We start from the raw sequence: 26,322 nt of genomic DNA, 5'->3' as shown, positions 1-26,322 counted from the left end.
ACATGTGGATTGTTTTCTCCAGCCCCATCTCTCCCCACATCTATAAATAACACTCGACAGGTTCATGCCACTTTAAATATTGACTCACTTTGCTTTGGGTTGTGTGATGCCTAATTTTAATAGTTATGTTAATAATTTTTTATTAAGTTTTTATGTAAAACTACATGTTTAATGGACAGTTACGAGGTTTTAGCCTACACCCCTTTGTTATTTGTTTCTTTGAGTGCCCCTCCACAGTAGGTGCTCTGGGCGTGCATTATGAAGGGGAATTGTTCTGCTCCTTGTCCATGGGAGTAGTGATACAGTCCCAGCAGGCAGAAGGTGACAGAGGAAAGCTAACTCAGTGTTATGGACTGAACATTTCCTTTAGGATCTGCAAGAGCTTGGAACTGAATCCAGATGCCTGCAAGTCTGCTCAGAGCTCTCCTGGGAGCAGCAGTGGTCACAGGAGGCTGGCAGTGCCACCTCTGAGCAGAAGTGGAGGGAGGCAGGCAGTGAGCTAAAGACAGTGGTTCTGTAGTGGGGGAGGAAGCAGGTTGAGCTTTCTCCAAACAAAATAACCTGAAATTCCCACTCTGAAGTCCTGGTTGAATCATCCAGTAATGGAAAAAGTCAATACACCAATGACTCCAGACAGGTCGTCACTCAGCTCTACTGGCAGACTGTCACACCCTGGGCAGGATGCAGTGCTGAAAGGGCATATTGCTGTGAGCCAGAGCTGAGGATGGCAGGGACAGTCACAAGGAAGACTTGAGCTATGCCTCAAGTTTGTGCATTCTTTTGTCTTTGCAGCGGCTCCAGAGTGAGCTCCCCCTAACCCCTGAGCAGCTGGAGACTGTTTTTGACAGCTTGGAACAGAATAATAAAGGATACCTGACACCTGTGGAGTTCAGCATGGGTCTAGGTAAGGACTGCACAGAGGCAGAGGAAGGAAAAATCTCACCTGTGACAGGATGTTTTTTGTTGTTAAGAAAGACAGTGCAGTGGTTCTGCTGAAGCTGCACCAGCTGTGTAGAACAATGCCCGGTGCTCATGTGAGCATCATTGGAGAGGGTGGGTGTGTATCCCCCTCCTGGAGGCTTTGTGCTGCTCACCTCTTAGAGCCAGGCACAGAACATCTCCTGCTGGAGAGGGTACATGCTGCAAACTGTGCCTGGCTATCTGATTGGAAAGTTGTTCATCTGCATGGAAATATGCCTCTTGGCAACTGTCCCCAGCTGATACCAGTGCTGTTCAAGGGCATTAGTGGGAGTCTTGTTGGTAGGCTAGAACACTGGCAAATAAGCCTTTGTTGCTTCTTACTGCTGTCTTTTCCAAACACTAGGAGAATGCTAATCCTTGAGCACAGTCCTCACCCAGCAGCACAGGTGCTCATCTGCCTTGTCAGCTCTGAGAAAATCTGCACCTCTCAGCGCCTTCCGTGGACACGCAGAGGTGTTAGGGGTATCAGGTCAAAGCAAGTGTACATAGGTAGTCTAGGGTTTTCAGAAGTGATGGAAGAGGCTCCTGAATTTTGCTGTCCTGATTGCTCAGATTGTGTTTGCTCCTGGCTTTCTCACAACTTGGGAGGGGAGGGCTTTTTAATGCTGCAATTTGAATGGTCAGAAACAGCCACCGTGAGAGGAGAAGTTGCAAAGATTTCCTTTAAATAAACCCAGTAAAGTGTGTCTTGGGCCAGCCTGTACAGGGACTGTTTTATTCCACGGAGTGCCTGCTGACTACATCTGTTCCTGCCCTGTGCCTCTGTCCTTCTTGTCTGGCTCCATTCTTTGGCAGAAACAAGAGTTCTGTCGGGAGTGGGGGCTTTCCAGTCCAGCACTGTATGTAGCAGGTGAATGGGCACCATTTGGGCACACTGGCATCCATGGTGCCCTCTCTGTTACCGCTTGGTTACTCCCAAATCTCATTGTATGAGGCATTTGTCCCATGGGCATCATGAGGGCATCTGCCTCAGTGCCATTGCTGGGAGAGGTAGGCAGGTTTTCTTCCTGTATCAGGTACCACCCTGTGTTGGCAGCCTGGCTCCATGGCACTTGCTCCAGTCTAGGCAAAGCACTTAATTTCTGCATTTCTTTTCTTTATAGTTATTCTTTGTGTCTGGCATCACTGAAATCCTTTTCAGACTGACTTTGGCCCTAACTCGAGAGTTTGGTCTGGCTGTCTTTCATATGGAGTGTGCAGGGGCAAATCAAGGGAAAGCAGTTCAAGCTGCAATCAAGTCTGCTTCTTGAGAGGGCTCCTTGCTCTTTCTAGGATATCAAAACAATCTTTAGATCATTTTCTACTTCAATTTTCCCATCTCCATCTCAATTTTCCCATCTGTAAAAGAGAAATAATGAGACATAATGACTCTTTCTCAAAAGCATACATCAAAAGTGCCTAATCTAAACCATTCTCCTTAATTAACTGTCTGATCATCAGGTTTTAACTAAATAGGGCCTGGATCTCCACATTGCAAGTTTTTTTTACAACACATTTTAAGAGTGGGAGAGAAGCAGATAAATTCTGGATTTATGGAGGTAAGAAGAGGTAAAGTTGAGTCCCTGAAGTATAATAACGATGGATATTTTTCCCCTTAGAGCAGCTTCATGTTTTCATCTGTGCTCTGTGAACATCCTTGACTCCTGGTCTTGTAGTTGGGATATCATTTCTGCCTTTTGACCCAAGCAGATGTATTTTGGAAAGGAAGAGTAGCTCCTGCTGAAGGCCTGACCTCTGTATACAGATGAGGGGCTGTGTTTTGGATAGGATTGCTTGGTTTGTTTCTTTGAGAAGGATTTGTTCCCAGCACCAGTATTTGTCACATGCCTTGCATAGCAGGGGGTTCTCGTGGCATTCTCAGCACGCAGCAGACTCCCGATAGCTGGAAGACATCTGGACGTGGGACGGGGCAGGAGGAGGTGCTTGGAGGGCGAGTTCCTTCTGCTCTGCACAATCCTAGCGGGAGGCAGTCCTGGTTGCGTGGCGCTTGACTCAGAGCAGAGGGTAGCGAGCCCCTCCTCTGCTGTTTTTAAGCGGAGGAGCTGCAGCATGGTGCAGTCGGGGGCCGGGCTCGCAGTCCGCGGGGACGTGTGGCCGCTGGCTGAGCACGCAGGAGCCCAGGCACGCTTCCCGTGCTGGCAGCCCGGGGCCGAGGGTGGGGGCTCATCTGCACACAGATGTGAGCGGAGCCCCGGCAGCCTGGGCTGGGCTGGCAGCCAGCTTCAGTCCCGGACACTGACATCACTCGGGGCGTCAGAACGGAGGCACTTCACTGACCAGGAGCTGTGTCCTGCACCAGCAGCATGCACGAGGCTTCTCCTGCAGCTCTGTCAGGCTGCCATGTAAATAGCAGCTTATTCAATGACATCCAGTTTGACTTTATTTATTCTTCTTCTCTTCACCTTCCACCAGGAAAGTTAATAGGGATTGAATTGTGTCAAGGGGCTGGGAGAATGGATCACTCCAGACACGAGGAGACCTTCGAGTCAGGCTGGTCAGATGACTTGGACCCTGCAGATGATGATGATGAAGAGAAACGATTCTGTTCCATGATGGAGCAGCTTGGAGCAGCCCAGTTGTTTGAAGAGTAAGTAGGGCAGTCATATGGCATTGCTTCTACCCTCTTTTGATCTTGCAGTACCAAAACTTCAAAGTACCAGAAAAGACCAAAGAGGTGAACTGAGCTGCTTGCTCTCTGAAGCACTGCTTGGGCTCTCTGCACTGCTGCTTTGGGTTTTCATATGCTTAGTAGCAAATGCAGTGCGGTCTGGGTTTCCTCATCGGGTACCAATTACTTTTAGCTCAGTGCTTTTCACAGTTTCCCAAATTCAAGTTCATAACACAGCTGTAAAATGGAACAGCTGGTGGCATACAAGTCCAGCACAGGCAGCAAATGAAAAGAAGCATGTGAGGGTTAGATGAGGTAAAGGGGATGAGTGTGCTCTCTGTTCCAAAATGGTGTGACTGTTCACATATTTTCAGACAATCAGTTCTAAGTGTCTCTGTGAAGGATCTGTGCTCAAGGAGCTGCTTGGGACTGTGCTGATCTTGAAGAAAGGCTAAACTGGTCAAAGGGGTGCTCCTGTGAGCCTTGAAACTTGGTACTAATGCCCTTGCACGTAGTCCCAGTAGAGTCTGCAGGCCCCAGTGTCATCCAGCCTTTTTTTAGGCTTTCCAACATAAGGCATTATGCATAACTGGTTCTTACTGATGCACATCTGCAAGGCCTGGGGTGCCCAACTCTGTCTGTGGCTGTCCTCCTTTTCAGGCTTTGTACTCCAACTGTGTTGCCATTTTGCAAGAAGCAGTCCAGGTTAGGGAAGGAGGTGGACAGGATTGGAAACAGAAGCTGAAAGTGATGGAGTTTTCTTCTTTCAGAGGCACATCTGTCACAAAACAGACTTTTTTTTTTTCCTTATTTTCATTGTGATGCAAAGCACCTGCATGTTTTAGTGATAAACAACTTCTGTCTGGAAGAAATTCTGGAAAGCTGTTAGTCTTCAAACAACAGGATGACACTGTGAAAGGCCATATTACTGTTCTGGGAAAACAGTCTCTACTGTTTATAACTCTGCTTTGAGAAGCAGAAGTCCAAAGTGGAATTATCTTGTGTTTTATTTTGACCACTTACTGGCAGTTTTATGCAATGAGTTTAGTAGCTACTACATGTCACATCTTTGTGCCAAACCAGCTGTTGTAAAGCAGTAATATGAAACAGAAGCTAATTGGGGTGAGAGCAGGAATATGAAAAATTTTCACAGCTTTCTCTAGAAAGAAATAGTTTCATTTCCTAACAGGACTCAATACGTTCTTTTATTTCAAATATGAAGATCTGATGAAGTGCTATCACTTTTTAAACTTGGGACAGAAAAAGAAGGCTGTCATGCAGTACTGGCAGAGGAAATGAAAAGCTTTTTGGTTGGTTTGTTTTGTTTGTTTGTTTCCACAAAGAATACTAAGGGAGAGAAATATATAGGTAAAGAAAAATAGCTATTTGGATACTGACTATAGGTATAATTATTCTGTATCTTTCAAGACACTTTTTCCAAAGTGTTTCATGATTAAAAAAAATAAGTTAAAGAAGCTCTTCCCTAAAAAGAAACATGAAGTGATGTCTGCAGGTTTACAAGACACTTTGGGAATGAAGTTTGGAAGTACTGTGTTCAAGTTGCAATGAATTAAATGTCAAAACAGTGTAATCATTATTGCAGGTTCAGAAAAATACATCTTTGGTTTTCCAGGGCTTCCTCCGTTGTTATCCTGATGTGACACTTCAGCAAATTTGCATCTTTTTTTGTGCCTCAGTTTCCAAACCTGTAAAAAAATGAGGACTGTAGCAGCCACCAGTACAGTCTGAGTGTAAGAAAAACACCAATGATGTGTGATGTGTGCTAAACTTTGTGTGCTATAACAGTTTGACCGTAACACACAGCAAATTTGCTGAATATTCATTTCTCCAAGTCTTGATGTAGACACCAAATTTGTTATCAATGACTGTTTGGAAAAGCAATCATTCCATGTTTGCTTCCTAGATTATTTTTCTTTCCTTCTTGCAGATGACTTCCTTTATTTTGATCTCACAATAGATCCCACTCCACATGCATGCTCTGTCACTGTTGAATTTCCCTCTCTGCTGTAATGGTGTAACAGAGATCATCACAGGAGAATAGCAGTCTGTCCTGAGTGCATGTTGGAGCTGGAATAACAGTCCATAAGATGACACAATAACTCTCTTGCTTTCCTTCTCTCCTGTATGCTTGCTCCAGCCCACATGAGATTCGGGAGCTCTGGGCTCGCCTACGAAAGGAGCGTCCAGAGCTTTTATCCAATTTTGAAGAGTTTCTGTTGCGTGTTTCGTCGCACATAAAGGAGGTGAATCATGAGAAGGAGTCCATGGAGCAAGCATTGAAGAGGTAAGGAGAACATCATGGCCATTTGCTGCCAGGAGCTGGCTGATGCTTGGATCCTGCCTCAGATGCAAGGAGAGACTGGGTTACAGGATGCACCAGTAAAAGAGATATTTCTTGCTGTAATAAAATTACTCTATCTTGGTCTGTTCCCATGGGTTTGCGCTGCATCAGTGCTCACCCATAACATTCAGTCTGGTTAAAATCCCACTCAGTACCACACAGCTGTTAGTAGGAATCTGTTTCCACCCTCCTCTTTCCTTTCTGTACTCTTTTTCTCTCCTGACCTGTGTGCACCTGTGTTTTGTAGGAAGGAGTCAGATCATGATCGAGAAGTCAGGTGCCTTTATGAAGAAATGGAGCAACAGATCAAAGCAGAAAGGGAGAGGCTGGTCTGCCAGGTACTTTCTCTCTCTCTCTTGGCTTGAAGGCAACCTCCCTTTGTTCTGAAGTAGAGGTGGTGGCCCATATGGCCAAGGAGCAGCTCTGTGCTGAGTGTTGTGCACAGCTGTGTGTCTTTACTTCTGCAGGAAGCCCTGAGGCATGACAGGAGTAACCTGCTCCAGAAGGAACTGCACAACAAAGAGCAGGAGCTGGAGAAAATCCTCTACCGCCAGAAGAAGGTAATGGGATCCAAATCCATTCTAACAAAGCACATCCCCCTCCGCTTCTTTCTGTTCAGGCATTTTCTGATGGAAAATGGTGTTCAGCTGCTGAAGGTTTGGCAATAGATAATTTGGCTCTAGCTAGTGAAGTCCTCTCCTGTCTCTGAAGGTGTTGAGCTGGTTTGTCAAATAATTGGTTTGTCATCAGCTGCAATGCTGTTCTGTGAATGTTTTGTTCATGCATTTTCTTACCTGCTTTGTGTTCTCTTGGCATGATCTTCTTATCAATTGTACAATGGTGGCAAGGAAGATGGGGTAAAATTTTGAAAGTTGAGTTTGAAGCTTTTTGTGGTGTGCAAGGAAGATGTGTGTGGACATAAAAGAGCCAGATTTCTCTAGTTTTTGTATTCTGACTACTCCAAAATGACCTGGAGTGAACAGTTCTGTGACACTTAGAGAGGTAGATATTGTATACTTGCATTTGGGCACTTGATGACATAATGATTAATCAGTCCCATAAAAGATCAAAGCACAAGCTTTCCTTTAGCCTGCCATCCCTGGCATGCACATTTGTATGGGATGGTCCATTCGAGATGGTGGAATGGACCATCCCATACAGATGATGCCTTTTTCCTTGGTGTCTCAAGAACTGAGATGTGGCCCCCACAGAAAGTCATGGCAGGTGCCTGCAAGATGCTGGAGACAGGGGTATCCCAGTTGGATACCCAGCTGTGATGTGGATGAAACAGGACTTCTCTGAAATCACCAGCTCATTGTCCAGCAGCTGGAAAAGCCAGCACAACTGAGATGCCATCAGGAAGGATATTGAGAATAAGACAGAGGGTGTGGTTTTCCTGCTGCCCACATCTTTGATGTGCTTCAGTGTGTGCAGTTCTGATCTCCTCTAATTCCACTGTGTCCTTCTCAAGTATGAAGATACAGAGTGCTAATATTATTAAGAAAATGGAAAATTTGCCTTAGGAAGAGAAACCAGGAAAGTCTAGACTTTTACGTTTTGGAGAGAAGGAGACTGAGGGAAGATGCACGTGAGATTTATGAACTCAGAAAAGTGATGGATAAAGTCCACACAAAACTGTTATTCCCAAAGTCCTGCAACAGCAAAGGTGAGGGACACTCAATGACACCAGTATGAATTTGATTTAGAAGAACACACTTCTTTATACAGAGATCAGTGCTGGACTTTTGGCCCCAAGAGGCAGGCAATATCAGCAGTTCAAAAATGAATTGGACAAACAAATAGGCTTGTAAATATTCATTGAAAGGAAGAATAGTGGTGTGGCCTCTAGCATCCCTAGTCCAGGGACCATAGATGGGGGGGAATATGAGGGAAGTGAACCATAGTTAGTAACTCAGGAATGCTCTTCCTAGGTAGCATCTGCTCTTGCTGAGGGTCAGAGCAGAGCACTTGGGCTGCATGGACACTTGCTGTTACTCAAATAGTCACTTCTGGTGCTCTTAACTGAGGCTTGTACAGAGCTGTGTGGGTAATCGGGTCCCTCTTGTGGCCTAAGACCAGTACTGTGATGGTGCTATTCCACAGCATCCCTTCCAAGGACAGACCACACAAACGGGAGAGTTGAGTGTGATGGACACTTTTGAGGGAGGGGCAGGTGTGCTTCATTTAAAGCTGATTCCTTGGCTTATTGAAAGATCTGAAGGCTGTAAGCAGGGCTTGCTCGTTTTCAGTCTCAACTCCACTGCTCAGCACATGTAGTCTTGCTGAAATATTGCCCAATGTCCACAGGAGCGGAGGACTCCAGGCAAAGCTGGGTGTGGCTTGCTCTTCTAGCCTCAGTGACGAGAGGGGTGAGGCTTATGTTTCAAGGAACCTAGGAAACATCAGATCTGTTCATTCCTGCTCTTGACAGTTGTACATGTGTGCTGGCAGAGAGGAGGGTAGCAAGAAAAAAAAGACATTTTATCTTCTGCCATGGTGTGCTGCTTTATTTTTCTTTTGAGAGGGGAAGAAAGTAGGCTGAGAGAAAAGGCAAGCTGAAGGTGTAAATGTGGAGGCTGACTCTGCCACCTGCTACCCTGATCAGACCTGATTCCTGGTGTTTCTCTCTAGTTATAAGCGTGGATTGCATGCTTTTATTTTGAGCTGTAAGTTCTCAGATGGGTACTGGAGCTTCTGTGTAGCAGCAGCTTCAGCAGAGGGCCCTGGTTAGCTGGTGTGGCTGGCTGGATACTGCAGTGTCACTATGAGCCCTCTTGGAATGCCCTCCATGTCATCTGAGATGGGCAGCTTTGGCTGCTACATCTGTCTGTCTGTTTCCCAGACTATGCCAGCCATTTGTAGGGAATTGAGTCACTGAATGAGTACAAGGCAGCAGGCTTTGAACTTCCTAAATCAGGCTTGTTAGTTGTGCTGGGGGCTTGTGCTGCCTAGAGTGCAGCTGCGCCCCGGTGGCATTTAAATTGCATCTCTAGCCCAAGGTCCTGTCTTTAGCAGGCCACCCAATCACTTCACTTTCCAGGTGTAGTGTGAAATACCCTTAGCACCTCAATGTATCCTCCATTCAGCTGCCATGGGCTCAGGAAGCCCCTAAACTAGAGGATGCACTTCAACAACTCTGCTTAATAAGTCCCAACAGACACAACTCTGCTTCCACCCAAATTTTTCCTGTCCTCCTTTGACCCCCATTTGCACTCTGAGTCCTGCAATGCCTGACAGCATCAGGCTGCTCCTGCTGCCTGAAGCACTTCCTCAGCTGTGCCTAATTGCATTGCTTTGTTCCCCAGTGCTGACATGATGAGAGAGAATTCCTTCCAGTTCACTCTCGATGCCACTGGTGGCTCTGCAGACTTAGGTTGTTTTTACCCCCTTCTGCCTCATTGTTTACATCTGCTTTTTCAGCTTGTTTTTACAGTTGTGATTGTAGCACAAAACCCTTCCTCTGTGTTTAACCCCTCCTCTTCCTCCTCTTCCATTGCAGCTGGAACATCAGCTACAGTCACTGAACTCGGAGCAGCTGGAGACACGCGTGCAGAACGAAAGGCTCCGGCACCTGAATGAAAACCTGCTGGAAGAGCTGGAGAAAAGCAAATGGGAGCTAGAGGCAGTGAAGGGGCAATTACAGAAGCTCCAGAAAGAGGCTCAGATTGAGCAAGAGCAGAAGGACAGGTGGGAAAAAACAGGAAAGGCGTTGTGTTAGGGCAAAGACATGGACAGAAAAGGAAAGGTTGGGCATGCAATTAAAGAATAATTATCCTAGTTAGAAGCCTTGGTCTCACCAGCAATCATCAGATTGCCTGTCACTTTTTGAGGAAAAGTAAAAACATCCCAATGGTCGTATGAGCCTAAATAGAGAGTGATACTGCTAACTCTTACCTACCTTTTGTGGGAATTTAATATGTTATAGAAAATCAGTACAAAAATACAGATGTTCCTCAGCCTAAAGGAGGATTCTCCACGTATTTTCCAGTTCACCATCCCCTCTATAATGTTCTCTTTAAAGATTCTCTTCTAATCAGTTCTGTTCCCATTTCTGGGTTAAATCTAATAGTACCTGTATAAAACATGGAGAGGTTTCAGATCCAGATGGCAGTGAGCATCCTTCCCATTTCCAGCAGCTGAGGAAGTGGAGGGGATGAGTTGCCTGCTCTTGTGTTGGAGGAGAGCAGGAGAGTTCTGATACAACCATCCCAGCTCCCAGAACAGCGCTGCTTCCTCTGAATTGTCCTAAGAATAAGGCACACCCTTGTCTTTGAGAATTCCATGAGTGCCCCTGAGAGAGGGATGTTTGTATTTTCTCTCCCATTAATTTATTTCCCTTATTTTAAAATACCTTTTGCCCAGGGACGTGTTTAGAGTCTCCAAGAACATGCAGAAAGAGAAACAAAGCCTCCTTCGGCAGCTGGAACTCCTCAGGTGAGAACTGGTGAAGGCTGGAGGGAAATGCTGAGCTCTTATGCCTCTAAGGGGTTTCAGCACTGTGCTCATTTCTCCCATGGAAAGCTACAGGATTTATTCAAGCAGTGTTTAGACTCTGCTTGTTTTTCTAGGTCCAGACAGAGTTGTGCAATTTGGCCAGCTCTGACACATTACAGGCTTTGTTAATTCACGAGGTAATCCCTCTTCTGGAGGAATTTAGTCTTTCGTGCTGGCTAAGGCAACCATGTAGAGCCCATGACCTCGGCTGGGATACATGGAAATCCCAACATGTCTGGCTATAAACAACATCTTTGTCTCTGTTCCCAAGCTCTCTTTCAGTTCTCACTTTCAAATGTTGGGGTTTACTTAATTTTTGGCAAGCTTTTCATTGTGTCTTTCCTGTGTCTTCCTTTGGAGCAGAGAAATGAACAAGAAACTTCGAGATGAGCGAGATGCCTTTGAAGCCAAGAAGCTGGTTAGTCTAAGAAAGAAAACCTTAATTCCCAACCACCCTCCTCTCATCTGCTGCTGTTGCTGTCACCACTTGGGGGCCTGTCACTTCCACGGGGGACAATGACAAGAGCTCTTGGGGCCTGGTGTTGTGCTTAATACAGACTTTGCTGCGCCTCTGTGTCCGTGCTGGAGGCAAGCTCTGCTGGTTGCTGCTGCCAACTGCCTGGGTTTAACCCAGGGCACAATGGCTGGGGACTGTCACACAGCCCTGTGCAAGGCTGCAGTGGGTGCTGCCTGCTGCACATGTGGGCTCTGTGTGTTGTGCCAGGCACTGGGCACGTGCAAGGAGGGGAGACAAGCTGGATGCATCCTGGAGCTGGGTGGTGAGGAAGAAGATGGATTCTAAGATGTGCTGCTAGCTGGCTGGGCATGGAGTGGTACAGGAGGGTTTTGGAGTTTTTCTGACCCCCTGAGTTTGTAGCAGATGTTTTCAGATGTTCCTCTTGAATGGGAGCTCCCCATTCCTGTGAACTCTGCTGGGTGCTGCAGTGAGCCTTGTGTCAGAGAACTAGGAGAAAGCAGGATCTCTCTCAACTGGAACTGTCAATCTCTGGCCTTTCCCAGATGCCAAGATAAGCACAGATATGTGGTCTATTTTTACTTCTTATTATTTTTTCATTATAAAATTTTTGTGTTCCCAAATGTTGCTTGCACAGCTGCTCTGCCCTCTTGGATCCATCCTTGCCACCATGTCTTTGCCTGCTCTGGGATTATTCCCCACCTGAAGATCTGGAAGTAGGTGACTTGCAGGGAGGACAGTGATAGGCTATGATAGAGCTTTTCTGACTGCTGTGTCAAGGACTCTGGAAGGAAACACAGGGATTGTGCCTGTATGAGAAACAAAATGCCCTGTTCAGTCCAGAGGTTGGAGTTCTCCAGGTGAAGAGCATATAAAATAATGTCAATAACAATTTTGGATAGAGGTGAGGTGTGTTTCTAAAATCTGGAAGATTTTTTTTCTTCAGTCTTCATTTTTAAAGCTGCTAACTATGTAGATGTACACCAGAGCTTCCTGCTCCCTCTTGGAAAAGCCATAAGCACAGTCACTCTGTAGCAGAGTCCAGTGCAAGCAGGCAAAGAAAATGGTTTCTCCTCTTTCCATGTGTTCTGCTTCATCAGCTTGTGGGTTCCTATGGGGGTGCGAGTGGCCTGTGGAGACCACAGCTCATGTCTGTACCTCTGTGTGTGCAAATCTTGTCTGCTTCTCCTCTCTTCTCTTGTGCTCCTCTGCTAAGACCTGCTGCTGCAGGTGGACCCAAGAGAGAGCCCAGTACAGAGTCACAGCACAGAGAGGCTTCTTTCTACCTTCTCCCAGCCCTGGCAATAGGGAACAAGGAACAGGGTGAACTCTTGCCACCATTGCTCATCTGGCAAGGCTGTGTCTTGCTGGGCAGTTGAAGCCTGTACTGGAATAAGATTTTTTCCTTTGGCTGCTCTCATTTCAGTCCACAGGGAAGCAGGGCTCCAAGGGCTCACAGAGATGCTGCTATCATCACACACCTGCAGAAGGTCTGCTCCCCAGCCTGTCTCACAGTAAGGGGGGGAGAAAATGGCAATACTTCCCTGCAGAAGCAAAAAGGAGAGTCCAGCCTTCTGATGGGGATCCCTAGTGTGCAACACACACTCTGCCAGAGATTATCAGTGCCTTTACAGGCTAGAAAGAAACCCAAGGCCTTAATACCCTCTTTTAGTGCTGGGAAGAGTTATTTCTGTGAAATCAAGGAGTGGTGAACAGAGGTTCTTTCATAGCAAAGATTTTGAAGTGGTTGGTAGGAGGAGTTGGGCTGTATGTGGCTGATACTCAGTCACTGCTCCTTTGCTCTTCTCAGTTCCCAGCTTAATACCTTGCTCTTTATAAGAGTTTCTTGCCTTGCCAGGGTGAGCAGACCCTGGCCCCACTGCACTGTGGGGCACTCTCTTGTCCCAGGCAAGAGAGGCTGGGTCACAGATAGCGATATGTGGCTATTTCTGTCAATGTGCAAACCACTGATGGGTATTTTTAAGACCCAGGGGTTGCAGGTTCAGTTTCACACCCATGACCCATCTGACTATGGAGTTATGCTTGTATGCTTTATGTTGACAGAGCAAATTTCATGTCTGTTCATCATGAAGAGTGTTTTGGTACTTTGACTACTTTTGACATGTGTTTTTATTTCACTGGTAAACCAGAATCTTTCCCATCCAAAATGCTTGTACATGTGCTGTTGTGGAATCCTTGTCATCATGTGTTACACAGCTGTGATGTCGCATCTGTCCTTCACCATCCTGGTGAAAAACCAAATGTTACACAAACCTGGCAGGCCAATAAAGCATGGCAGAACCAATGGCAAAACATGCCCCATTGTTCCTCCTTTCTTACCCAAGTCTGTGCTCTGCAGGCTCTTCCCTCTCCAGGTAAGGTGGTGGCACAGCAGATTGTATGGGAGTCCTTTTGCTCCACAGGTGACTTGAAGCTTGTGACTCAGCTCCAGTGGCCTGTAACACAATTTCCTCCTTCTGTGTGGCTAGAGAGTGCCCTTGAGTGAAGCTGATCAAACACTGAAAACTTCCCCTTCTGTACCTGATGGAGAACCACTGGTTGTCTGTACCACAGCCTGGCTGTGTTGACTGGACTGTTTATGCACTTGGGAGTCATTTGCCTTGGGAGATTTGTGCTCCACAGTTGTGAGCCTCTCAGTGCTGGATTGTTTCTGTAGCTGGAGGTTATTTTGAACATCAGTTTCATATGTAAAAAATGTTTTGTTCTTTCCCTGCAAAGCTCCTAGTTGGGTCAGGCCCTCTGTGGAGTTTGGAGTGTCTCCCTTTTTTAGACTGCATTGCAGTAAAGGTGTCCTGGGAGTTCTGACCAACAGAACAGCTTCTTAATTTTTTTGCCTTTTAAAATAAGCCTTCAGTAAGGATTATTGAAGGAATAATCTTTGTAGTTCTCCAGGCTGTGGGAAGCATGAAGGATGGCCTGTCCAGAGCTGCCTGCAGGTGTTTGGTCAGTTCAAAACTGCTGTGAGAGGCAGATCTGGCAGACTGCAAACCCTTCCCCCAAAAATAACCAGTAAGGACATGTTAGAAATCTTCAGATTTGCAGACTGAATACCTCTCCTTTTCCCCTAGTGCCCATGTGATGGGCACCTTTCCATGCTCTCTCTCACTTCACATTTTGTATGTGTGGCCAGAGCAGTGACTCTGCTGGGAATGGCAATGTCCTCTATGGGGGGAAGAGGTTGGGAGAGAGGTTGTCCTGCTTTCTCCTTCTCTCAGGAGCTGGTAAATACTGGATGTAGGAAGTGTTCATTCTGTGATAAGTAGGAGGAAAGCATGGGGAGGGATGTTGGTGTAAGGCAGAGCATGTACATCACCTTTTGTAGAGCTGCCCCCTTCCTTTCCTGAGCCGCCTCCTTCCTTTCTTGTGGTTCATGTGCAGCTCTAGGTGAGTACAGGTCAAGGAAGGGTACTAGTGTCTTCTAAGGAAAGGGCAATTGGTCTGCCCCACAAAATATTAGCATAAGAAAGAGGCAGGTGGGGAAAGATTCAGCTGTGAGACCAAGTGGAGAACAAGCCACAGAAATAAAAACACTGGCTAGAGGAAGAATCCAGTTTGGGACATCAGCACTTTGATGTATTTTCAATTGAAGGAGAAAGCAGCAACAGTGATGGCTTCTTGCAGGAATTAAATTATTTGAACTGAGAAAAGCAAGCCCTGTGCTTACCTCTTTCAACCTTCCAGTGAGGCACTATCACTGCACCGTGTGGGGCTGCCAGGGCTCCAGCCTTGCCTCCCCAAAGTGCTCTACAGAGGTGGGGAGTGGTTGAACTGGGGCTGTAATCACATTCTTCATTCCTTCTCTTTTCAACTTCCAGGTGCCTCAGAACAAAAATGCCCTGTTGAAGAAAGGGTCAGTGCTAGGCAGTTTGCTGCTGGAGGACAAGCCTGTCAAACGGTTAGATGGGTGTCTGTGTCGTGTCCATGGTGTCAGTCCGTGCCCACTGAAGTGCCCTGTCAGTCAAGCTGTGTCCTGGGTCTGGTTATCCCACCTTGATGCTGGCTGGTTTTGGGAGTGTGGTGGGGTGCAGCTTTTCTGTGGCTTTAGCTGTCTCATGGCATCAGGTGGTGTTAGCTCAGCATGAAGCTGAGGATACTGTTCACTAATTTCCACAGGGAGGTGGCCCTGCTGCTGCTTATGCCTGCAGCAATGCAGGGAGCAAATCTAAATATCACCAGAAGGTCTGGGACTGTTAATGGGATGGGAGTCACAAAGGCTGCCTCCTTCTGAGTCAGGCAGCTCTGTTGAAATGACTGGATCAACTCCCAGGTGTGCCAGTTTTTCCTCAGGCACAAATCCTGTCCACTGGTGCCTTGTGCCAGAGTCCATATCCCTGGGGCATGGGAGAGGGCACAAATTGCACAAGGGTTGGGTTCCTTCTGGCAGCTGAAGGCCTCAAGGAGGGGGCCTGGCTCCAGGTGGGTTCATCCTGCTCATCTCCCTCTACACCTATGCAGATGCTCACCTGGCACACCAGGCCTTCCTTAGCCAAGGCAGGTAACTCATCTGTGTGGCCAAGGCCTTTTCTTTTTTTTCCCCACTCTACATGCAGAATATACAATGACCTGGCTTGGAGCTGGATCTCGCCTGCAAGTGCTGGTCCCAAACAAGTTTTAAAGGCAGGGCATTCCCCTGTTTCTTACCAGGTCTCTGCAGAAAGTTCCACTGCTGCCCAGTTTCTCCTGGTGCTAGCCAGAGACACAGGTCTAAGCTCAGTTTCTTCCAGCTTCAACTCATCCTTAATGCTTGCAGTTCTGGATTGTAATTTAAGGATTTAGCTCAAGGCTCCTTGGCTCATGGGAAAACCAGGTAGACTCTGGAGAGGGCTGATTCTTGGGCCCAGGGTGGGGGGTTGCCTGGTGAGGTCTGAGGCAGAGCTCCTTCATGGTTGTGTGACTGCCTCATTCTGTCCATTGAATCAGATAACCAAGTTCTCCCATCTTCCTCCCCAATTATTTCTTGCAAAGTTCCTTCTAGCTGCAACTGGAAGAAACCTCCTGGAAAGGCTTAACAGCTGGAGAAGTTTGGCAACTAAGGTGATGGGAGAAGGGGAGAAGTAGTTGTTGGCCTGGTCTCTGTCCTGGTGCTGTCACACCACATTGCTTGAGAAACATGAACAGAAATCCATTAGATCTGAGGTCACTGTTCAGAGTTTTGTGTTTGTCCCTTTGCTCCCACTAAAGAGGGTCTTGAGCCCACTCATTGTGTGATTTTACCAGCCCTGGGAGATAGGCACCATTCCCCAGAGCCTGAGACTGTGTCCATTTTCAAGAGGGAGGAGCTCCAGCTGGCCTGGCTCTAGGCTGGCATTTGGGCAAATGCAGGGAGGGCAACCAGGAATGCGAGCTCCCTTTCATAGAAAAAAGCGTAGGCATGGCAGCACATGGATTTTGCAACCCAGATGAAGTGTACTTGCTGGAATGAGAAAGCAGAATTGTCTGGATTCCTGCACTAACAGAAAAGTTGCAGAGGGGGTGGGATGTCCTGCCTCTGAAGAAACTGACTGTAGTACACTCTGGTCACTCTAATTTCCTTCCAAATGCAATCTGCTGGACACTGAAAGCAACAGAGACACCTGTGGGGGATGAATATCTTCAGCTTAATTCTAGGTCTCCTCATTCCTTGTCTAGTTCTTTAACCATAGAAAACCAGTGATGCTGCCTTGCTCCTCAGCAGTGGTTCCAGCAGTTTAACTTGGTTATTTTAGGTGTTCTTTTGAAGGTTGTTCCTCCAGCTACCACATCAGCTCTACCCCCAGTGCATCAGCCTACTCTTGTGTGGGCACATTCTGTTACTTCTTTTTGTATGGTATTTAGCAACAAAAATACAGGAGTAATTATTGGTTGGGGGGGGGGTTTTTTGTTGTTTTTTTTTTTTTTTTTTAAGGAGCTTTCATTTTGTATGTTTTGCCTCATTTTTTCACTGCTGAGGGAAGTGATAAGCAAATAATTATTGAAAAATCCAAAGTGGCAATTTTTATTAAAATTAGTTAAGTATTTGTCAGCACATGAGAGTACAGCACAGCTCTGGTGAGCTGTCTCTCTTTCCCTAGGGGAGCCACTGATGCCTTGGTCACAGGGAGTGTGGGGAGTGAATATATAGAGTTCCTGTGAGAGCTTCATATACACTAATTGGATTGCATTGGTTGGTTGGGAATTTGCAACCTCCTTCTTTCCCTGTGTCCTCCCCCTCTCCCACCCTATCTGTGCTGCCTGTGGACTTTAATACAGACAACTGGCCTCTGCGGACCTTCCCTTCACCTTCCCAGTGGATGTGGCAGTGGAAGAACCCAACAGAAAGAACTGTAAATACTTCCCAGGCAATGGGGTATGGATGAAGACAGGAGAAGAAGGCAGCACAAACTTTGGAGAGAACAGCGGAGATGAGGAGAGATGGCCCTTGGCAGCAGATCCTGAGTGGTTTAAGATGACTTTGAAGGGTCACTCTGACTGCAGAAAAAATGCAGATGGCCTAGATGCTGCTCCGCTGCCTCCTCGAGCCCAGCCTGTTGGCACTGAAACCAGGGTGAGTGCAGTTACCTGGGGTTGTTCCTCAAATACCTGCTGGGGTTGGTGTCTGACTCTCTTCCCATCAAACTCAGCTCCACAGATTTACAGTGCAGGGGTCCACTGCCTAAATCATAGCACTGCCTGCAGCTGGGCTTCATGTCTTCAAAGCCTCATGTCTTTTTCCATTGTAGCTCCAAGCACTGGAACCAGCCAGCTGTTCCCCAGATCGCATCTTTAAAGTGGTGTTTGTGGGGAATTCTGGTGTTGGGAAGAGCTCCTTCATCCACCGCTTCTGCTATGACAGGTTCTTGGCTGAGCTCAATGCAACCATTGGTAAGTAATAGGGTGCCTGGTTCATCTGGATAAGGAAGGTGGGAAAGGCAGCCTGGGAAAAGGCTATTTTGCCTGTGTTACAGCCCAGCTAGAGGGTAAAGATGGTCCCTCTCCCAGTATTGAATCAATCTTGCAATTTCCCTGAACTAAATGGAGTTTGTCTGGCCATTGTAATGGCAAGCTGCTCTCTTCCCATGCTTCCTCATAATCATTGTCACCTTCCTGCCAGGTATCGATTACCAGGTGAAGAGTCTAATGGTGGATAACACCCAGGTTGCCTTACAGCTGTGGGATACAGCTGGGCAAGAGAGGTAAGCAATATCTGCCGGGCTCAGTGGAGGAAAGGGAAAGAGTGCATGCAGCTGGTTTCTCTTTCTGGGGAAACGGTCAGCTTCAGAAGGACCAGACAGGTCATGACAGCTATTCCAGTGCTGAAACTGCAGCAAAGGTCTGTTCCAGAGATTGCTAGAAGCTGTGACTGTGAAGCAGGGCCTGGGGAGATCGCTCTGAGGATTGACAGAAAAGTCATTTTCCGTGTGTTTGACCTGCATGCTTGTGGCTCCAAGCAATCTGTCCTTAGATATATGTCATGGGGTTCAAAGGGTGGAAAGGACAGTGACCCTTTCCAGATCTGATTCAGCTGTCAAAGCCAGCTGAATTAGCATGACCTGTGGGGAAGGTGATTTGAACTACCCTGCTGGACTCTGTCAGTGAGCTTATTGGCCCATTTCACTGTCCCTTCTGCTGATAGACTTGTGTAAGAGATAATCTTACACAATAATAATTGGTAGAGGGGTTGTGCAGCATTCTGTGACAGTGAACACTTGCTCCCCATTTGAAGTCCTCTAGTTTTAAAAGCATGGGATATCTCTAGATGTTACCAGCAGTGTTGGTGAGGACAAGAGTGGTAGAGGACACATTTGACCCTCATCTGCTACTAGAGATGAAGGCCCATCACTAGCTCCATGTAAGTTAGATTTTATGTAGGATATAATGTGAAGCTTAAGATGAGAAGCTATTTCAAGAGGACCATGAACCTCAAGGGCCTGACAAAAATAAGCACTGGGTGTTTTGAGCTAAATATGTTATGGGGGCAGGTCTTCAGGGGGCAGCCAAGGTCATGGGAATATTCTAATCCTAAACTGTGCCAGTGATGCTGTCTCAGGCAGCTAGACCTTGCAGAGCTGGTGGGAATGTACTAAGTAGGAGTATCTATAGAAAAGCAACTCTCTCTTCCAAAATTAGGCTTCATGCTGAAGAAATAATTATTTCTGGGGGGACTCCTGTGGTTATTTTGATGCTGAAACCAAGCAGTAAGGGGAGTTGCTATGACATAAAGTGTGACATTTTACTGAGGCCAGATTGCAGCAGAGGCCAAATTCAAGATATTGTCTCTGCAGAAGGACCTTTACCACAGGCCCCTGCAGAACGAGCAGGTCTTAATGTGTACCCACAAGAGAGAGCTTGGCTCATTGCTGATACCAAATAGGAGACCTGGGAAGAAGAAAAAGCCTTTTCTACTTCTGGAGGAATATTAATTACTTCTAACTAGAGGTGTTCATCTGTAAATATCTAAGGAGGAGATGGAAGAACCCCTTGGAGCACGCAAGCAGAACTCCTTGGTGACTTCCCTGAGACTTATGCATGCTACCTTTGATGGTTCTTCTGGAACATCTTGCCTGGCTGGCAGTTCCAGAGCTGCACTTTGATTGCCAAAGATACTGTCTGTGCTTTCTCAGTTGGGTGGGTTCCAGAATATCGTGTCCTTATTGTAGTGAGAAAGTTGCCTGAAGCCTGTTCTATCTGAAGAGTACAGGAGGATAACAGCTGTAGGTTTTCTTGGCTTGTAAGAAGAGAGTTTGTTGTCCTGTGCAGGGCTGAAATACACAGCTCTCTAATGAGATCTCGGGACTTTTGTTATATTTATTAATTCCCAAATGACATTGTTAATTCCATCAGTTTGCAATCATTGTGGTTATATCATGGCTCTGTCACAAAGTGCTTACAGATTCTAAGGTTTGGGTTAGTTGTTTTGGTTGTTTGGTTTTTTGTTTGGTTTGCTTTGGCTGGAATTTATTCACAAAATACAAGCTTGCGGTTTTAAAAGGTACAGACAACAAAAAATAGATGTCTGGCAGGAGTTTTTCCTGGAAATTGTGTCTAGCTCCTGAGTTTTTATGTATAATGCCATTGGTTTATAGATTTGATAGTGGAAACAGACTGTACTGATGCTGAGTTCTTAATTGCTGTTTTGGCAGCCCTGGGGCAGGCATTACGCATGCTTAGTTTGTACTGTGCTACAGCTTAGTCTGCAGATTCTTCCGGACTATAGAGAAAGATCATGTTTTCTCCATCAGTTTCCCTTTTATTAGAAAGTTACCTTTTCCTGTCCCACCCAAACAGATTCTTCTGCTTCTTTATTCCTGACCTGATAAGGTGGTCTTTCATGCTTTCTCAGCACCAAGCATTTGGCCAGATTCCTGCCTACCCACAGCTGCCTGGCCTGTCTCAAAGGTGCAGGGATCTGTGCAGACACCAGCCCTGAGGGACACATCACGCATGGGTGCTGCCAGGCCTTGCAGAGAGCCTGCACTGACAGACAGACAGACAACCCCACTCTGTTACTTCCCGTGGCACAGCCGTGGTTCTGAGGGTGCCTTTGGTTTTGTCTGGGCTCAGGTTTCGGAGCATCACCAAGCAGTACTTCCGGAAGGCAGACGGAATCCTGGTGATGTACGACATCACGGCTGAGTGCTCCTTCGTGGCCGTGCGGAACTGGATGAGCAGCGTCCAGGTGAGAGGGGACCTGGGCTCTGGTGCTGCTGCTGCTCCCTTGCCCCAGTCTGCCTGGAAGTGGCATTTTTCAGTGCCCCACGACGTCCTGTTGACCTTGTGAAGCTGAATTATCAAAGCAGATGCCTGTGCTGGTCAGTTTGGAACCAGAGGCTTTGTGTCGAAGGTAACAAAGCCAGTGGTAGCCCATTAAATCAGGGAGGGCTGTTTCTGTGGCAGAACGTGGTGGGACCTTCCAAAACAGTAGCATGGTTTGTAAGCAGCCCCTGTGCACTGGCTACATCTCCTGAATGTGGTCACATACTACCTGTGCTCAGGCAGGGAGATCTGGTCTCTGGTCTATGCACAGGAAAGGGAGGTGGTTCTTTTTATTTCCTTTTTAAAGTTAAAACTTGGTAACAATGTATTAATACTGTTGAGTTTCCCCCTGTCTTTTATTTCCAAACACTCACATTTATCTGTGGCTTATATCTTCTTGGGGACACAAAAATACCTCTCTTTATAATTTAAATTAGTTGCATGTAGATGATCAAGAGGTGAAGGGAAATTTTCAAGGGTGGTTTTGTTTTGATTGTGCTGAGTTTCAAAACACCCAGATCTCAGTGGAATGAGTAAAGTATAGGTTGGAGGATTCTAATACTGTTAATTTCCACAAGCCTGTGGGGAAAAAACCAAACAAACAACCACTTATGTCTTTGGACTCAAAAAGATCAAATGTTAAGATCTTCAAAACTAACCAGCCTCTGAATATCAGGTTCCTTTCAGGAGGAAGGTTAAACTGAGTGCACAGAAATTCAAGCCACATTAAATCTGTACATTTTAATGTCTGTCTTTTTTTCCTCCCCCCCATCTGTGTGTTTATTTTGTTTTGAAGCTGTTCAGATACTGCCCAGGGCACTTGATTGTGCAAATAACTTTGAGCCCTGTTCTTACTATGACCATTCTTTAGTGAGCCAGTTGAACTACAGAGAGTTTGACCAGAGGTAAGGGGCTCCAGGAATTGCCTAGGAATAACAGTTCCTACAGAGACAACTTACAAGGGGTGAACTTGCTCAGCCAGTGGATTTTCAGCAAGGGGTCATTGAGTTTAAGACAACACATTAGACACTGTACTGCACATACAACAATTACTGAGCTTATTTAGAAGATCTGCCAGATCACAAATTCCAAAATGCCTATGGGGAAAGCAGCTTTTCTTTAGACTTCTTATTTTCCTGAGAGGCACTTATATCCTGTCTCCCCTCTGTCACCATTCCAGCTCAACATACCGAACATTTGGAATGTTTCCCTGGTTCAAGCTTCCCTTCACAAATCCCTGGGGCTATTGAAGGAATGGCTGTTTAATGATCTAATGGGCCTGATCCTGCTGCCACTGAAGGCCTTGTTTGCTTGGGCTGGAAGGATCTGCTCTCAGTGGCTGGATCTCTAGGGGTCTTTATTTTCTTTTGCAGGAAGGTATAGAGGACGGAGCTGTGGTGTTTCTGCTTGGAAATAAATTGGATGCTGTGCAGAGAGAGACCCGGAAAGTGCCCAAGGTGGAGGGGGAAAGGCTGGCGAAGGTGTGACTCAGTGCTCTGCTGTTTGACTTGCTCTGCAGCCACCCTCCAGCAGTGAGCAGGGCAGACTGGCTGGCAGAAAGCCTTTCTTGGAGCCCTTTTCCAGTATGGTACCTCCCACCCCCTGTTTCTCCAGTGTGGACAGGTCCTTCTGGTACAAGGGAGGATGAGGTGGCCTGTATGTGATAGACAATAACCCTTGAGCAGGCTCATGTATTTCTTGTGGGGCTTGATGCCTCATTTCACTCTTTCTGAGGGGAACGTGCATGGCTGATTTCCCATTTGAGGGCTCCCTAATGCCTCTTTCCTCACTCCCTTGTCTGCCTGCCTGCTGGGTGGGGGGAGACAGGGTTTCAAAGAGTTTCCTGCCTTCTGGACTCGCAACAAAAAGGTAAGGGAATCAAAGAACCCTGGACACATGTTTTCTCTTCCCAAACAACTCCCCCAGTGCTGCCTTTTGGACACTCTGGCTTGGCCCTCAATGCTGAAAAAGCATCTCCTCCTCCTGGGTTGGTGAGCAGGGTGTGCTCCCCAGCAGGGTAGCAGCCACCCTCCTGGCTCCAATGGCTCTTGGCAGGGTTCCTGGGGATGAGGGTGGGCCAGTTCCCAAGGCTGTGAGTGAGTGGTGTTGGGGAGAGCTGGCAGTCACTGTGGGTGCTTGCTATGCTCTCTGGCAGGAGTACAAGGCTGTGTTCTACGAGTGCAGTGCCATGACTGGCTACAACATCATGGAGCCCATGCTGCACATGGCCAGGTCAGTGAACATGAGCCATCACCCTGGGACCCTTCCCCAGCTGGAGGTGACTGGTGTGGGCTCTCCTGGGGAATAGGCAAGAAGAGAGGGGTGTCAGAGACTAACTTTTGTTACATCCCAAAAGAGACCTGACTCCAGGTCCTTGTCTTTTGTGCCTGGAAAGCAACAAGTGTAGACTGGACTGCACACAAAGCTTCACCTGGTAGAACTGTCTATTGCAAGATTAGGAGTTTAATTTGAATATTTCATCACAAAAACGTTGCATACTGTCCCAGATTTTAAGCTGGTGTTTTCAGTTTGAAGTCTTCATGCAGCTCTAAGGGTTCTTTCTCCCCTATCTTATTAAGCTGAGCTGTTCCAGTGGCAATCGTTTTAAAATGAGGTAAGATGCTGTTTAGCTGAAAGAAATTTGCTCTAAAATTTTTAGTTAAAAAAGGTAGTTTTTGGGAAAAAAGTATTTCAAATCTCACAAGAAAACTATCATTTTGTTTTCTTTTATCTCTTCACCACCTCCTGCATCATCTGTGTTAAAGCCACAGCAGGACTTAGCTGTTCATTAACTGGGCAGATTAATTTATCATCTAGGTGAATCACATCTCCCATAGCATGTGCCTTCAGCATGCTTTTTTACCATGGTACTGCCAAGATGGCCCAGACAGGTGGAGCAAACAACCCAGGATTCTGACATCAATAGGGGATCTTGGGAATAAGGCACAGGCCACTCATACTGGTGCTCAGATTACTAAGTCATGGTACCCCCTCTTGTATGTGTCCAGTTTCTTTCCCTGTTCCCTGGAAATTCTTGCTCATTCTCTGTGTGAGACTTATCTAGCCCAGCTTCCAGAGAAGTCCAGTCTTTGGGCCTGTCACTTCTTGCAATCCTAAATGTAAATCCTAAATGGCTGCCCTAAAGGGCAGTGGCAAATGCCTTGGCAGGAAGAACTCAGTAACCAGGTTGTGTTCTTGATCTGTGCTGCTCTTTCCAGGTTGCTGACAGCACAAGAAGACAGGCAGAGGGAGAATGCCCTGCAGCTGGAGGATATCAGCAGGAGGAAAGGGTGCTGCACATAAAGCACACCAGTGTGTCAGCAAGAGACACGTGCCAATGCTGTATCATGAAGCTGGGGGTTCCTTTCAAGCAGGCTGAATTTGATGGTATCAGCTCTCTAGAGGCTTGGGGAAGGTGCAGCTTTTCCCAGTCTGTGAATTTTGAGGCATAAATCAGGCCAAAATGTGCATATTATCTGCACTGTTCTATTTCCCAAGTCTGCATGCAGCCCTGGTCTCTAGAGGCCTCTGCTTCTTTGAGGGAATTTGGCTGGTCTTAGCTAGCAGCACAGACTGGGCCTTCTGTCTGGAGAGGTTGGTTCCCTGTAAAGGGATGAAGTCTTGTTCCTGTTCTTTCTGGCAAAGAAGTGGCCTAGCAGCAGAGAGCAGAGGACACAGTGGGTCTGCATTAAACAGAATTTCCATGTAAGAGAGAAAGATATTATTTTAAATTTGGGCTGGCTCTAAGTAGTGATCCATCTGTCTCAGAGGGAGGCATCTCCTCTTGGTTCTGCAGCTGCAGTGCTCAGCTGAGAGCCCACTGTGGTGAGTGAGAAAACTTCCACTGCTTCCTGCAAGATCTAGATTGGGCCCTGGATTTACTGCAGCATTTGGCTGGGCTTGTCAATATTGTAGTTAACAGATTCCATATGTGATTTGATAGGATGAATCATCCCAATGGCTTTCATTGCTTTGTCACCCTTATGGACCTTTTCACTGTCCTATCGTATGTTTGCAGAACACAGAGCCGCTGCCCTGGGACCCGCAGGTGCTGCATGTGCTGCTGATTCATAGCCCATTGCAGGAGCTGTCTGTACAAACCAGGGGAGCCATATATAGCCTGTTTTAAGGCTGAATGCTGCCTGTTTCCTCCCATTCTCTTATTCTTTCCTGAAGAATCTCTAGCAACTTGGAACTGCCTTACCCGCAGTCCTGAAAGATCCCACCAGAGTGCTTTCAAATGCACCTGGATGGAAGCGCAAGGCAGCTGCCAGTGTGAAAGGTACCTTTTTCTCTTGCAGGGACCTTGAGCAACAGCCTCACTTGACTGGTGAAGGGCCTGAGAAAGAGCCAGACTGAATCTGTTCCCACTGGGAAGGGGCCTTTTTGTCAGTAAGGGGCAGGGCAAGGAGAAGCAGGGCAGAAGTAGAAACTGTCCCCAGAAGTGCTGCTGTTGGCAAAGCTGCCATGGTGCCTGGGCATGGAGCTTCTGGGGTGCAATGCTTTCTGGTTTGCAGCTCAGCAGCTCTCAAAGCCTTGGGATTGAGTGAGATTTTTGTTAGTGCCCTTTCCCCTTTTATCTTCAAGGCTGTTTCTGTATGTGACGGACATTTTAGGCACAAGAGGTGATACTGCAGCTGTGATGCAACCTCCAAACCTTAAAGTATAGGGAAGGCCTGTACTTGTCCATGCTCTTTCCTCTCTTGGGATGAGGCGGTTATTCTCAATGTCTATTTATTGCACAAATTTTACTGGGAATATCCCAGGCAGGAAAAGTGCTCTGAGTCACCTACAGACATCAGTAGTACAAAGAATTTCCATGGCACTTCCTGGTGCCCTTTACTTCTGACAGGAAAGAGGAAGTTTTTCTCTGGAAGAGCAGGATTTCTGAGTAAAAGGAAGAGCTAAAAGTAATGAGATCCTGGTCAGTCCTTACTGTTGGCTGGCTGTGGCTCACACTGTTTAACTGCAATAACACCCTCCAGAGACTGGGAATCAGAAAGCTACAAGAGGCCCTGAAGGAACCAGGGTAGCTGGTGTGGAGCCTGGAGTAACACCTACAGTGCTGCCAGAGGGACTGCTTGTGTTTGCAAGGAGTGATTTTCGGGAAGGGGAATCCATGCTAAGGTGTTCTGAACATGCACCTCCCACGCTCTGTACACAGCACACCTGAGACAAAGGCGTGAAACAGGGCTGACACACAAATAGGGGCCAGTTCTGTGTGTTACCTTTATCAGTGCTGTTGTACTGCAATGGCAAGAACCAGCAGGTTCTTTCAATGTACAACCTTAAGTATGTTTTCTTAGTGTGCAAACAGTACAGGCAATAAAGAAATGCTGTCTTACAAGTGGTTGTGTTGAGAGATTTTTTTACAGGTGCTGCAGGAGATCAGCCTCCCATCTTCAATCACTGATCCTAGTGTGACCTTCCCTTCTCACTGCCCAGGAAGTGGCCTCTCCCCCATGGTGGTACACAGGGGGTCTTACAAGCAGGGAGAGAGTTAACCAGGAACCCATGTCTTGGGGGCAGCTCAGAAGAAATTAATCTCCAGTCTTTTTTTACCTCCTTTAAGCAGCCAGAGTCTGCCCAGCTTATTAGGGAAGGCAGAACATGGAGGAGAAAAAGGGGAGACACTTCCCCAATGTCTGGGGGTATAGTGCTTTCAGAGAG

The 26,322-nt window shown here is 46.8% G+C and overlaps 1 protein-coding gene across 4 annotated transcripts in view; it reads left to right on the top strand.

Moving 5' to 3' along the window:
* Nucleotides 1-25,999, top strand: part of CRACR2B (calcium release activated channel regulator 2B) — a 46,107-nt gene extending 20,108 nt beyond the window's left edge. For all 4 annotated transcript variants that reach the window (XM_041481206.1, XM_041481208.1, XM_041481207.1 and 1 more), the window contains exons 3-18: nucleotides 793-904; nucleotides 3,394-3,568; nucleotides 5,748-5,894; nucleotides 6,199-6,289; nucleotides 6,419-6,511; nucleotides 9,451-9,638; nucleotides 10,314-10,385; nucleotides 10,809-10,863; nucleotides 14,757-14,836; nucleotides 17,170-17,464; nucleotides 17,640-17,781; nucleotides 18,011-18,092; nucleotides 20,461-20,575; nucleotides 22,026-22,133; nucleotides 22,808-22,884; nucleotides 23,871-25,999. In XM_041481206.1, coding sequence (XP_041337140.1) covers nucleotides 793-904; nucleotides 3,394-3,568; nucleotides 5,748-5,894; nucleotides 6,199-6,289; nucleotides 6,419-6,511; nucleotides 9,451-9,638; nucleotides 10,314-10,385; nucleotides 10,809-10,863; nucleotides 14,757-14,836; nucleotides 17,170-17,464; nucleotides 17,640-17,781; nucleotides 18,011-18,092; nucleotides 20,461-20,575; nucleotides 22,026-22,133; nucleotides 22,808-22,884; nucleotides 23,871-23,955 — 1,917 coding nt within the window. In that variant the 3' untranslated portion in view covers nucleotides 23,956-25,999. The remainder of the gene's footprint in view (nucleotides 1-792; nucleotides 905-3,393; nucleotides 3,569-5,747; nucleotides 5,895-6,198; nucleotides 6,290-6,418; nucleotides 6,512-9,450; nucleotides 9,639-10,313; nucleotides 10,386-10,808; nucleotides 10,864-14,756; nucleotides 14,837-17,169; nucleotides 17,465-17,639; nucleotides 17,782-18,010; nucleotides 18,093-20,460; nucleotides 20,576-22,025; nucleotides 22,134-22,807; nucleotides 22,885-23,870) is intronic.
* The last annotated feature ends 323 nt before the right edge of the window (nucleotides 26,000-26,322 follow it).

The sequence above is a fragment of the Pyrgilauda ruficollis genome, unplaced genomic scaffold (assembly GCF_017590135.1).
Source record: "Pyrgilauda ruficollis isolate IOZ18807 unplaced genomic scaffold, ASM1759013v1 scaffold55, whole genome shotgun sequence".
Taxonomy (NCBI): Eukaryota; Metazoa; Chordata; class Aves; order Passeriformes; family Passeridae; genus Pyrgilauda; species Pyrgilauda ruficollis.
This window is presented reverse-complemented; position numbering and strand designations above follow the sequence as displayed.